Source organism: Phalacrocorax carbo, chromosome 2 (genome assembly GCF_963921805.1).
Source record: "Phalacrocorax carbo chromosome 2, bPhaCar2.1, whole genome shotgun sequence".
In the NCBI taxonomy this organism is placed as follows: domain Eukaryota; kingdom Metazoa; phylum Chordata; class Aves; order Suliformes; family Phalacrocoracidae; genus Phalacrocorax; species Phalacrocorax carbo.
Window position 1 is genome coordinate 121,889,413 of NC_087514.1, and position 13,654 is coordinate 121,903,066.

Below are 13,654 nucleotides of genomic sequence, written 5' to 3' on the forward strand. Positions count from 1 at the left end.
TCAAGGTCTCACAAAATTATGTATTCATTAAGAGACACAAATCAGTAACGTTAAATCAGTTCTGGACTTACTTTGCACTTAGAGAAAATCTTGGCATTAACATTTACAATATTGAATTTATTCTTATTTTTGTTATTAATGTTTAAACTGTAAATGGTAAAAATGAAAAAGTGGCCACAGTATGGAATTAGTTTACTTGTGTAAATTACAGTGTATATTTCTGGAGAGATTTAGAAAGTTAATATATGCCTTAAGAATTATGGCAAATTAACTGATATGCAAATATGTTTTAATAATTCCAACCAGAAGAGTCCTTTCTCCTACCCTTTGTACATTTATGCACCTGATGCTCCCTATCTACAAAGCGCTCCTAAGTACTGAAACAATTCATACACACATTTAATTTTGAACTTTTTTTTTTTTATTCTCTCTCCCCAGGCAGCTGGGGCTGAGAGCACAACAAGCTCTGTCACCCTCCAATTCATGGAAGCAAGGAGTATTAACTCAGTATACAGCAGTGCCAGAAACTGTTGTGAGAATGAAAACCCCAACTAAACAGATTCTGGTTCTTCCTGAGCTAGCATTTCTGCAGACTGGAGCTGGTTTGAATTCTTATCCATTCCTACAGTTCTACATTTTCTCCTGCAAGCCACTATGGCACTGTTCTGCCAACTTTTCTTCTCTTGGACAAAAAAGATGAGCTCTTAGACAGGGCAAGCGTCCTCAGGAATCAAATTAGGTTCATAAATTATGCAGGCTAAACCCATGGGATGCAAGGTGGTGACAAGACAGAAGGATTTGGCATTTTACGTCTTTTGGTCGATGCAATCAATTCCTGACTATCTCAAAATGCTGCAAGTCCCCAGAATACATGGCCATATGGAACTACCCAAATCCAGCTTGTAATCAGTACCCAAATTGTTATTTATATGGATGTTCCTTGGTATAAGAAATAAATGTTCTTTCTGTTTCCTCCAACAAGAAGGTATATTGGCCCTACTGAATCTCTCTGTTTATTTCACAGCTGTTTTGGAGTGGTTTGAGGAAGAATGTTTATGTTATAATATACTGTGAGTAGTTAAGGTCAAACCTGTTTTTTCCCCCACCATCTTTTTTATTTAAATGCTCAGAAACAGTTTACATTCCTCTACTCAGTATTTATAACTGTCTCTTCTACTCTGAAATACAACCACAGGCATTGCAATAAACATACCGAGAGGTTATCTAGTTACAGCAGCTTTTCTTAAAACCCTGCACATCCTCTGCCAATGTGCAATCACATAATCCTCATCCAAGGGCTGACTTTGGTCCTGCTTTGTAGCTTTGCTAAAGACATGGATAGTGTTTCACCTCTAACATCATTAGACATTTATTTGTATTTTCTCACTGTAAGTCTGATTTAATGATACTGCATTTCAACAGATGGTTTTATTGGGCATTAAAACTTCACTTTTTGCTGAGATAAAAAAAGAGGATATCCTTGTTTCCTTTTCATAAATTCTAGTTGCCTAAAACAAGGTTTAGACAAACGGCCTGGCCCTGCACCCTGTATTCACACCTTTGCTTCTCTCCTTCCCTCTAATAAACCTACTGAACCTCTTTCAAACCAGATTAGACTCTTCATGCATAGCTACTGACACTAAATGCAAGAATAGGTAACACATTCAATACACACTAGCCTTCAAATTATAAGCACATCCCTTTTAAGCCTTTTTAACCATGTCTCAGACATACTTGCTCTTTACAAAATTGCTGAAATATTTCATACAATGAAAGTACTGTCATTCTTTTTATCCAGAAAGCTAATGCCAAACAAAAATGTCAGGGATGGAGGATTACTGTTCTCTGTGCCATGTATTTATATTCAGGCTGTTTTTACTTCCAAGCAAAGTAGAACCAAACACTTTCTATTCCAGTAAGAAAATTAAGAATAATTGTATCACAGCAATTTGAGAATTTTAAGAATTCTCACTCTTCGAATATATTAAAAACATACAGATAATTCTCACTGAGCTAAGTCTAAGGGAAGTGGCATCACCAACAATAAAGTAGAATCCAAATGCATTAGCTTTGCATCGATCAGCTCCAGAGACAATTCCACAGCTGCCACAGCAACAAGCAGAAGAGCCAGCCAAGAGACCAGAAAAAAAGCCAAAGAGGTCAAGGCTTGGGAGCCAGAACTTGGCATCTGGGTCTTACAGCTGTCAGGGACACTCATGAGAGAAGTCACTGTTGTCTACAGTTTTGGGAAACAGGAAGAAGAGAAAAAAACCCAAATCTTTATCCACGATTAAGAGCCAAGTTAGTTAGAAAGGCGATACATGCCACCATTTGTTTCGTCACAGCATTGTGATACCACGCCACTATACCAGAAGAGAAAAGTATTATCTGTGCAGAAACACACTTTGATAGTGGTGTGGAATGTTAGGCTTCCAGAGAGATGGTTTCTTTTGGAAAAGAAATGTCAGTGAACAAGATGGAAATAAAAAACAGACAACTATTCTTTCTTCGTGTTTCAAAATACAGAATTTTGCCTTAAAAATTAGAGTGATCTTCTGTCAAACCTTCCTTTAAACTTCCCATTGCGTAACTACTACCAGCACCAGTAAGAACTCTGGTATATAATCAACAGGGTTTTTGCCAAGTTACAAGTACTTTTTATTAAAATCAAAACCAGAACAACATATCTAGAGATTACTGAGAAAATACGAAGCTGCACTGTCTACATTAGGGATTCCATACTTGCTAATGACAGACAATACTCAGAATGACAACTGCACATTTTAAGACTCATTAAATAGAACGTGCAGCATCTCTAAACAAAAGAATAGAATCAGACCAACAACTCCACTCCAGTTTTGCAAAAATTAAAGTGCACATGCGTGCAAAAACCCAAAGCTAGTAGCAGTTTTCAAGAAAGCTGTCTCCACAGATTCTGTGCTGAGAAGCCAAGCAAATGCCAACCAATGTTTAAAAACAAGAGAGACTCTTGGAAAGTGCCAAAAGAGATGTTATATTCTGCCATTATAACTCAGGCTTTATGAACAGGAAAAAGAGGATACTTGCACAAGGACTCCCACTGGCACTGTGAATGAGGCACATTCTGTACTAAGCAGATTCCCAAGGAAATATCTTGCATGTTAGTGTGGACTGTAAAAATGAAGAAATATTCAGCTGTGATGGGAAGTAAAAGAAAAGCAGAAACCAAGATAATGCAACTGATGTTAAAAAATGCATGGCTCTGTCAAAGAGGTGCTTTAAGCATAGCCGAAATAAACAGCAAGACTCTTTAAAATGATAATTTGATGGGATATTTTCATTTGTTTTCTCCAATCTTGTCTTACTCCTAATCAGCCTCTATGTTTAGTTTTAGATTGATACACAATCTCTCATTTCATTTTGTGAGTTTGGAAGAACTATGATTATGAAATTGCTAGTTCATAATATTCTTAACTTTGCAGTCTGATGTCCATCTCTCCAGTGTCACACTTCCATATGTGGTGCTTTTCTCTGTTTTTCTTGGACTGTGTGAAGCATCAGAAAGCTGTCTCAAGGCAACCTTTTCAAGCACACTTTTCACTGTTATACAAATAAGCCCTCTAGTGGTAAAATAATCGTGAGACATACCATATTCAGAGCTTCCGTAGACCACCTCTTCAGGATAGAAATCTTGCTCTCCTGATATCTCCTAACTAAAGTTTACCGACTAACGGCCTATCTGCATTTTTGACAGCTTTTGAAAGCTATTCATTGAAGATGACAAGCTTTATCTTTAAGCATGTGTGGCTTGCTTATTAAAACCAGGGATAAAAACATAATCAGCAAAGAATAAAACTGTCAAAGGTACAAAACTGATTTAGCATCATATCACAGAATTCTCCAGATTTTACTGATTTTTGAAAAGTATACTAATACATAGATAATAAACCCCACCGCACACTAGCACTTAAACCCTTTGATTACCAGAATCCTAAGCGAATGCTTGTGTTCTTTCCAGTCTAAGCTACTGCATTTCCTTTCCCTTCCTTAAGTATATTTAGTCTCTACTTTTAAATATTAGGCAGTGAACTGAAAACAGAAACACCAGCAACTCTGACTTATGTTTGTGGAAGTGATATGCATTATGATTGGCAAAATGTCACCAATGCATCAGGTATTGTATCTTAAATAGCAACTCAGCTTCAAACACTGATAGACTTAACACACTCAAATATTCCTAAATATTGTTACCATTTCTTAACAGAAGACTAGCACGCTATCTAGTTTTAAAGTAAAATAGCTATATTTTAGATTAGCAAGTATGGGCAAAAACCTCCCATTCACATACTTGTCCTCTTTAATGCAGTAATCCAGCAAATGATTATTACATTAACAATGGTCCAAAGGGACTGTACACACTGAAAGAAATTTGTTTCATAGTTCAGTCATTCTGAATTGGTACATATTTGCACATATTCAGCAGTTCCAATGAAACAGAATTATCTGGTGTTTGGCTAGATCAGAGCTTTCACTATATTTTTAATGACACAAGAGTTCACTGACAGTACCTTGGTGTATTTGCAATCTCACATGCTGTTATAATGAAGGAGACTGTGCTGGGAGAGGTCATCAATCACCTTCCACAAAACACTGCTTACCTAAGAACACCTCAGAGTTTCTTCTTTCTGTTCTGAGTAGAGGCAAGTGTAGGAAACTGCGGCCCACCACCAGCTCACAGAACAGGTCCCTACCTTTTCTCACTGGGATAAACCTGCAGCCTACCAGGTAGATTTTAAAATGATTACTTCTTAGTAATTGAAGTGCCAACAGAACTCTATAAAAAAAAAAAACTTTTTGGCCTACATAAACCTTTTTTGTATGATTTTTGCCTGTCGTGCACATGCTTTAACACAGACATGCCAATGCCTTGATTTAACGCTAATTGGCTGTAATTCAGAGAACAGTGGCAGAGAATGAATAACACATTTTGTTATAACATGTTTGATAGCTGGAATTTGATTTCTAAAAATCAATGTGTATTTCTGATATTCCTTGCAAAACCATTCACAAATGAAGCCATAGTGCAGAAATGCATATAACCTCAAACATGGGTTTAGAAGCAACAATGGAAGTAACTACTATGACAAGATTGACAGTAGTTGTGTCGCTCTCAAAACACTCTAAATCAAATAACTGAATAGGGAAGTACACAACTGACTGGAAAAGAAAATCTCTCCAAAAGTGATCGTTAGCAACTGTAAAGCTGGAAGGACCCTCCCATGGGGGCCTACAAATATTTGTACTGGATCAGATCCTAGTTCAATAGTTTCATTTACAAATTTGGTGATTGAACAGGAAAATCTGCTTAAGAACTGCACATATGGTATCAAGCAAGGAGAAATCCAAGTGTTCCAAAGAGCAGGATTAGAACTCAGCAATCCTGAAAAACTGAAGAAATAGTCCTAATGAACAAGGCGAGATTCAGTAAAAACACACACAGACAGCTACATACTGAGAGGTGTATAGCACCAATTCAGAAGAACAGAAAGATTTGGTATAAGGTCATTGAAGAAAAGACAAAAATTTTGGCATGCTAAAAAGAGCATCACATGCAGCACTTGAACTCTTCTATACTCAGAAGTTTTAAGGCTTATACACTTGCATCCGCTTCCGGGTATCATAATTAAAAATAATAGACAACCCAGGTAAGAACAAAAACACGTACTCTGAAATAAAATTACCTGTAAGGAAGAGCTGAAAGACTTCTGAGTTCACACAGTTTAGAAAACAGAAGACAAGGGCATCTTGGCAGGCTGAATGTCTGATAAAGGAAGCAGTGACCAATTATTTTTCTATACTACAAGTAAGTAACAGTCAGCTTAACTGGTACCTGGGAGATTTTGGCTAAAATCTTTCTAACTAAAAGTTCATGCATAGGTTACTCTGGAAGGCTGAAAACGCCCACTCCAGAACCTCACATCCCCTAGGGTAGGTCAAGATACACACAATCCTCGTTCAGAGTCAGGAAAGCAAAGTCAGATAAGCTTAACATATGGGCAGGGACTACAAAACACTCTGAATCTTCATTCCCCAATCAGCCTGACTGGCAGAGCTGTTACACCATATTGCAGCCCCTCCACTTTCAAACAGCCACCTGCGTTTTGTCCTGATGAAAAAAAGAATGGACAAGAGCAGAGGGAGAACGACGCACACTTGAGTCCACCCTGACAAAGTCAAGCTTTGCCTGAAGTAGACACCCAAACACTAGGTAGCCCTCTCAGGGCCTCCACAGTTTCGACACTGATTTTCCAGATATAAAACTACAGAGCTTATAGCTATAGATGGGAGTATGCACAAAGAATCTAACATGAATTTATCTTTAAGTCTTAACCATTGGCCAAAAAAAAAAAAGAAAAACTAAGATATCATTGTATGTTATAAATTGTATACACATGCACAAGAACATGTCTGCACCATCAGAAATGCATCAGTATTATTGTACCAAGGCAAAATTTCTACACAGTGCACTAATGGAAAATGACAGGACAGGAGGCTTCTTTTGTTTGAAATAAGAGTCAAAGTTGTAATTCTCCCAAACTTTGAAAAGAATCCACAATGCAACTTTTTACATATTAGCCACAACTGCTTTGCAGGACCAAAACAAGCACATGCCTCTTTTATAGCTTTAAGATTATGCTCCTATCGCACATTGTACCTCTGCAGCTCAGATGTCTTCACAAGGAAGCTAAGCAAAGCAAGATACAGCTGCAATTATTAATACGTGACACTGCAGAGGAAGCTGGATTCCCTCCCCCTTTTTGTTCTGTGTTTCTATTAGACAATTCCTGCATATAGCTTCCCCAGCTAAAATTTGAGACATATATCATACAGCTGTATGTACTCTCACACCTCAGCTTTAGAAGACATTTTACAACATACAGCTTTTGATCGATTGCCATACAAATTATTTTGTATTTAAACTGTAACTACAAATCTCAGTTTAATCTACATTGCAGGGAGCCGGGGAGGGGAAAGCGAGCCGCCATTGCTGTTACTCACTCCACCTTCAGAAACAGGGAGGAGGGGAAGAGACGTGGAAGACAGACTAAAAACTCAGTGGATTCTGAACCTCTCATTTTGAAGATTTATACCAGAATAAAATTATTATAATACTATAACAGAATATCCATATAGGGAGGACATTTCTCCTTCAGTAACTGTTACTGTTAACTTCTCTGCGTAGTTAAGCCCTTAGTGTAACCAACACAGCAACTGAGGTTCCTTGGAAAGCCTGAGCAACTTGGAAGATTCATGAAAACAGAAAAACAAAACAGTAGAAGGCTCTACCTATACTCAGCAAATTCAGAACTTGCAATTTCAATCACACCGATACAAAGACCATGCAGCTGTCAAAGAACTGCAGTCTTAATGCTACCTAGGAAATCAGCAGCTACATTTTGTGCTACACGTGGCTGTCAGGATACGCACCAAAATAATCCAAACTAGAAGTCCTGAAATGGCAAATTCACTCATTTCTTCTAACATATCCAAAGACAGTTTTATCTGGCCATGACAGACCCATCCAATTTTAGGGAAGACCAATTCATGAACCTATTAACAGAATGGTACCGGTGTCACTTTTCAACCCATTGTCTCCACAGGGAAGAATTTGGCCACATCCCATTCCCACTACCGGCTGTGGTTTTGACTCCTAAAGGACAGTTTGCAGCCACAATTTAAAAGTAATTTTATAGCCTCCTGTAATTACAGGCATTGAAAGAAACAGGAGCACTTACAGTAACACTGCAGTCTGGGTTGTGGGCTCCTTATTCACATGTAAGGAGTTAACTCTCAAATCCTCCCTATACACATTTTACGCTTTTTAAAGGAAAATGTAATACACTTGCCCTGGAATTATTTTGTTAAACTGTCATGAAAACCACTGGAAAGATTTCACACTAATACTCATTATATTCCTTATTATATATGCAACCACTGTTAGAATAAACTAATACTTCAATTTCCAACATGCTATTCTTCAAGATGCATTAATAATTTACCCATTACAAACTACTCCTAGTATAGCCATCTTTTTAAAAAGTGAAGCCTTTTAGAAGCTAGAAGAACAAGTACTGGAATTCCATAACTTTATGCTCTAAGCTATAACAGTAAAAATTTAAACATTTCATTTAATAAACTGTTTATTCCCATTTCACTGGATTTTAAAACAAGTTTCACTCAGGTTATGAACTTCTGGAAAAAATACACTGAGATGCAGTAAGATCAAGTATCACAAACTCTTGTATTTCAAGTTTAATAAAAGATAAACTTATATTTGATACTGGTTTATCTGTAATCCCTATACCATGCACACACACACTTATCTTACGACAAATCCTCTGACTAAAACTAACCTTGATCAAACATATTATGGTTTATGAATTCTCAGGAAATTCTAACTGTATCTCCTTTGTATTATTCATTGTAGCGATTTAGCCCTTTATAGGCATGCATTAGAAATCTCCCATGACTTCAAAAGGACTGTTCAAGGTATTAGAATAGAGAACAGCAGCATAGCAGGCGGATTGCACGCTGCCAGATAATGAAAAATCCCTTTGAAAATTACACATCATTCCACTAATTTCTTCTGATCAGAAGAGTGAAATTCTGGATTGAAACTTCCTTCCAGTATAAGATAAAAATTCAATGCAAAACCAAAGTAATTAAGCCCCACTACTTTTGACATTTACTTTACAGCATGAGTCACAACCATCTTCAGCCTGCATTTAATAAAACATTTTTTTTTTTAATAAACCCATATTTTAAAAAGCAAATTATGCTATGGAACTTTTTCTTAAAAGGGTCAGGAGGGGAAAAGCTATAGCAACAAATTTAGCTCACTTTTAAATAAAAGACTGTAAAACTCATGTTACAAGTTTCCAATAAATGACTAGTAATTACTTTTACAACACTGAGTAGGTGTGTAACAAAGTCAACAACATGAATACAAAAGTTGATGCAGAAAGCTTAACAGTCCAAACCAGAGTGTTAGAAATTATTGCAAAGAGAATTTAATAAAAGCAAATTCTTCTGCAACTTTATACCCAGAAAACATGCAAGCAACAATATTACATCATTAGGACTCTCTCTGAAAAGAGGTGTTCACATCCAATTGACAATACAGACGTTCCAACACAGGTATGACTGCCTTTTTCCTGCTATTTGGAGACAGTTTTACTGATCTCCTGTTCTCCATCTCTTTTCCAACTGCAGCTGCAAACCCTACATTTTCTACCTTTGGATTCCCTTACCTCCTTACAGCCATTCATTTTCACTCTCCATCATCTGAGGATACAAATGACAAATTGGATTAATCCTCCAGTACTACACAGTTTAAAAACCAAACAAACCAAACAAAACGTAGCACCTTAGACAAAGACATTACATAAAACTTTGGAGACAGGAAGACCACCACAGTCCCTGAGAAGGAAGGCTTCTAGTAGTAAGAACAATACAAAGACACACTACTGCAAATTGCATCACAGAGGTATGGAAACATGATACCTGAATCCTATAGCTCTACCTATTCTCTAGGAAATGCCTCTATTCAGGCTTGTGCTGGCAGCTATGGATATCACATTTGCAGAAAATTATATTTAAACAATTTAACTGAATAAACATTATTTACAAAACAAAACAATTCAGTTTTATGAAATGCTAAGCCAACCTTGGAATGCTTGTGAAGCCAGGAGGCTTTGAACATTCATACACTATCTTGTCATTCAATAATGACTAATCTTAATGAAGTGGAAGGTAAACAATGAATATTAATAGGTATTAACCTGGCTTTTGTTTGGCCGTTCAACTTCCAACTGCCAGCAAGGAAGCTGTACATTCTGATCATATTTGTACATTAAAGGAAACTTCTTTGTGGGAAATATTAAGCTAAGTGGGTTTTAAAGAGATCTGAAAGTCTGATTCTTATGAAGTTCTTTAAAAAGTCTTGTAATTGTCTCCAAAGCTCTGTTCTCTATTCATCTTCCCTTTTGAAGTTTTGCCATTTTGGAAGCCTTGCACAATCCCAAAAGGAACAGAAAAGAATATTCCTACTCAGTCTTCCCCTGCTGTTTTTTCAGGTTGACACTTCTGAAAGCACTTATTAGCATAGTTAAGGAGCATGCTCTCTTCCAGGTAGAATTCCTAAGGTAGCTCCCCATCCAACCTTCCAAGTATAGGCATGGTTTACAAATACAGTAGCATCTACCAGATAATATTAAATTCATGAGGAATGGCACAATCCCAGAAGAACACACATTTCTGCTCCTTACTGAAGGGACCCCAACATGAGTTAAAGCATTGCTGTGATCCTTCTTGAAAGTTCAGGTCTTTCACCTAACTAGCACCTGATACCTTTGTAGCTCCCTGCTCCTACCACCACCTGGCTGACAGCAAGGAAAGGGTATTACCTCTTTGCTATATTTGTTTCTAAAGACACCTCCCAGGTTTTCCTTCCCAGTGAGAGGGCTTCCTGTGCCACCTGATTTCTCGACATCCACTATAATATCCCACCCACACCGGCAGTATCCAATTTAGAATTAAGAGTCCTTCTTACACAGAGAAGACATCTGAAAAAAAGAGCAGAGAAAAGCTAGAAAAATCCAGAGTAGAACAAATACACACAATGATTACTTATTAAGCTAAGAGTATATTAACATTAGTTGCTTAATTAGTTTTTTACTACAAAATAAACTACTTCTGAAAAAGTGAATATGCCACGGTATAAAAGCATTGCATACTGCCATATGCAGCTGTGGACAGCTCATTTTCAGTAGTGAGAAAGGTCCTTAAAAAGGTTTACACTGCAACTCACCAGATCCTGGGAATTAATTTTGAGAAATCGTGACTACATAGTTGACTGTACTAATATACTCTTCCCTTGGCCTCTGCTGCTGAGAGGATTCTGGCCTAGATAGACCCATGATCTGACCTATTCTTTGTACATACTCCGAGTCCAGCTGTATCAGAAATTTCTGTTTAAAAGAAAAAAGTAAAGCTGTATTTCATACACTATGTCTGACTTTTACAACCAAGACGTATTTATTTAAAGATAAAAACAACATTCTGAACTGTGCCACCCTAAAGTGACGAATTAAAATTACCGTCAAATTCAATGCTCCATTGCGTCAGAGAGAGTAGTAAAACGTATCGACACATTTCAGTTATCAGGGTTGAAAAACCTGATGCAATACAGTGGTTTCTTGCTGTCCTACACATTACTACACATACCCGCATATTTAACACATTTCAGAGTTTGTAGAGTACAATTCATTGATCTGTGTGATGATTTTTGAACTTCCAATGTAGCAAATTGAGAATCTGAAAAAGGAAGGGTTTAAGAACAGAAAATAAGGAGCAAAAAATTAAAATGACTCACAACTGGGAGAATGCACAAATGCTGTTTTAAATTCTGAGACTCTCAAAAAGCCATTGTACTATTTAATAGATAGATGTTAATATACATTTTCATTTCTATACTGGCAGAAAACTACAGAACACAACCAGCAACTACAAACTTACTTAGATCTTCGGGGGTTTTTTTTAATGTTTCTTTTCATTCTGACAATCTTTCCCCATTAATCTTTACTATTCAAAGTGAACAAAAATCTACACTACATCCCAAAAACAACAGTAGATGGCAATAAAAAGACCTGTGATAAATTTTGATTTTGGAAGTAAACAATCTCTATTAATGTACAACCAGCAAAATAGTCTTTTTTTTTTTAACCTTGTTGATATGGTCCCAGGAGTCTGGTTCAGCAGCAAGCTTTTATAAAATTTTATACCGACAAATCCATAAACCCTCCCACCATCTGAAGGTTTAAAACTCTCACTGAGTTGAAAAAAAACAACCCTGAGAACAATCTGTTCCCCTGTTACTCAGAAGAATAACTTATCTAAAATATTTAATAACTTTATATTCAAAATAAACCTACAATTTCAAGAATCTTTTGCTAAGTATATGTATAAAATGCACAGAAATTTAAGTTCATTTTTATTCTTAAAATGTTGTCCAACAGTAAACTAAAGAATCAGTCAACATTAAGTCTTTATACTACAGTAACCTTTAGAAACTTCCAGTAAGTGTTATACCAAAGCTATCCATCATCTTCTGGTAATTTTTGCCAGAGTTTCAGCTTGAAATTGAAATATCAAACTATTTTTTATGGCTCACAACCTCAAATCTAGGACTAAACCAAATTGCAGTGGCTCACCTGTCTAGCATAGAATACAAAAATCAAATTACTGTTTTGTACAATATTAGAAATGAAGACAGACATGTCAGATGTTTAAAGGAGGACTTCTAGATATGATTTCTGATGTATATGTATATATATTACGTGTATGTTCACAGCAGAGGTAGAGGTATTCTTGAAGAGAAAGAATGTTAATTGAAGCCACCAGTGGCTCGGATTAACCTTTTTTAACATTCAGAATTAGTAATGCTGCAGAATTATTTTATGTAGGTATACATCAATGAACCAAATAATTAAACAATTTACATAAAGTACATTTTTCCATTTATCTTCCCACATTTTTCTACTTTCGCCACAAGTGCAAGCATAGATAGGTCTTGGCCAGGATATCTGTCTCCCCAAAATAAAATACCTGATGAATAAGCTTGATAAATATTTTCTCAAAAAGGAACTGTAAAGCTGTCAGTAAGGTTTGTACCTTACCATGAAACATTTCAGAAAAAGAGCCTTAATATAACTTCCTAATGAATACTTATTATATATTATAGCTAAATAATCAAATATTTTTTCCTATATATTTGACTATTAGACAAGTTAGACGACACATCAAATATTTACCAGTAAATACTACTCCTTACATTTATACCTGAAAACTGACAAACGACTCAGGTTATAAATGAAACACCCTCATGTAGTGCACACGCATGCGTATCAGTATGGAAAAAACACACTGCCACAGAAAAGAATTAGCACATGGAAAGACAGATACCTGGATACTGTTGCCAAAAAAAAGTTGAGTTGTACAATTGCTCCCAGGAATTATTTCTCTGATCAATGAACAAATCCACCGAGGACAAAGAAAGAATGCACACTGCAACTCGCAGAAAAGATAAAAGGGGATAAAGTCCACATGAAAAGCACTTTGTTTCTTTAAAAGTGTCACTGCCAACTTGGAAAACATACACTGAAGACCTGGAGGGCGGCCTGTTGTATGGCCAACAAGGCTGCAGGGTTGAAGAACCTGACATATAAAGAAAGGTTGAAGGAACTGGGTTTGCTCCACTTAGAAAAGTGAAGGCTTGGGAGGGTGGGGAGGATGTAACTGCGGTCTTCCAATGCCTAATGGGTAGTTTTAGAGACAGCAGAGGTGCCCTCTTCACAAGAATGCACAGTGAAATAACAAGAGGCCATGAGCCACTGGTTGCTTCAGGGAAATTTTGTCTTGCCGTTAAAAAAACATTCTTTGCCATGAGAACAATTAAACAACGGAATGGGTTGCCCAGAGACATGGTGAGTACTTCCAGTGAGGGGAAGTCCAAGTCTTTGCTTAGCTTGACAAGGACATGGACAACCTAATCTATGGTCCTGCTTTCAGCAGAAGGTCGGCCCAAATAATCTCCAGAGGTCCCTTCCAGCCTAGA

General features: G+C 36.8%; 1 protein-coding gene across 9 annotated transcripts in view; it reads right to left on the reverse strand.

The window, feature by feature from the left end:
• Nucleotides 1-13,654, reverse strand: part of ANO10 (anoctamin 10) — a 130,000-nt gene that overhangs the window by 86,504 nt on the left and 29,842 nt on the right. Inside the window, exons 12-13 of one of the 9 annotated variants that reach the window (XR_010371682.1) lie at nucleotides 10,850-11,009; nucleotides 9,291-10,604 (exon numbers count right to left, since the gene is read on the reverse strand). The exons of 3 other annotated variants lie outside the window; for them this stretch is intronic. Coding sequence is in view for 3 of the 6 variants with exons in the window: in XM_064444172.1 (XP_064300242.1) it covers nucleotides 12,904-13,104 (201 nt within the window). In the remaining 3 variants the exon portion in view is untranslated. 5 more of the 9 variants (XR_010371680.1, XM_064444174.1, XR_010371681.1 and 2 more) reach the window with 5 other exon arrangements.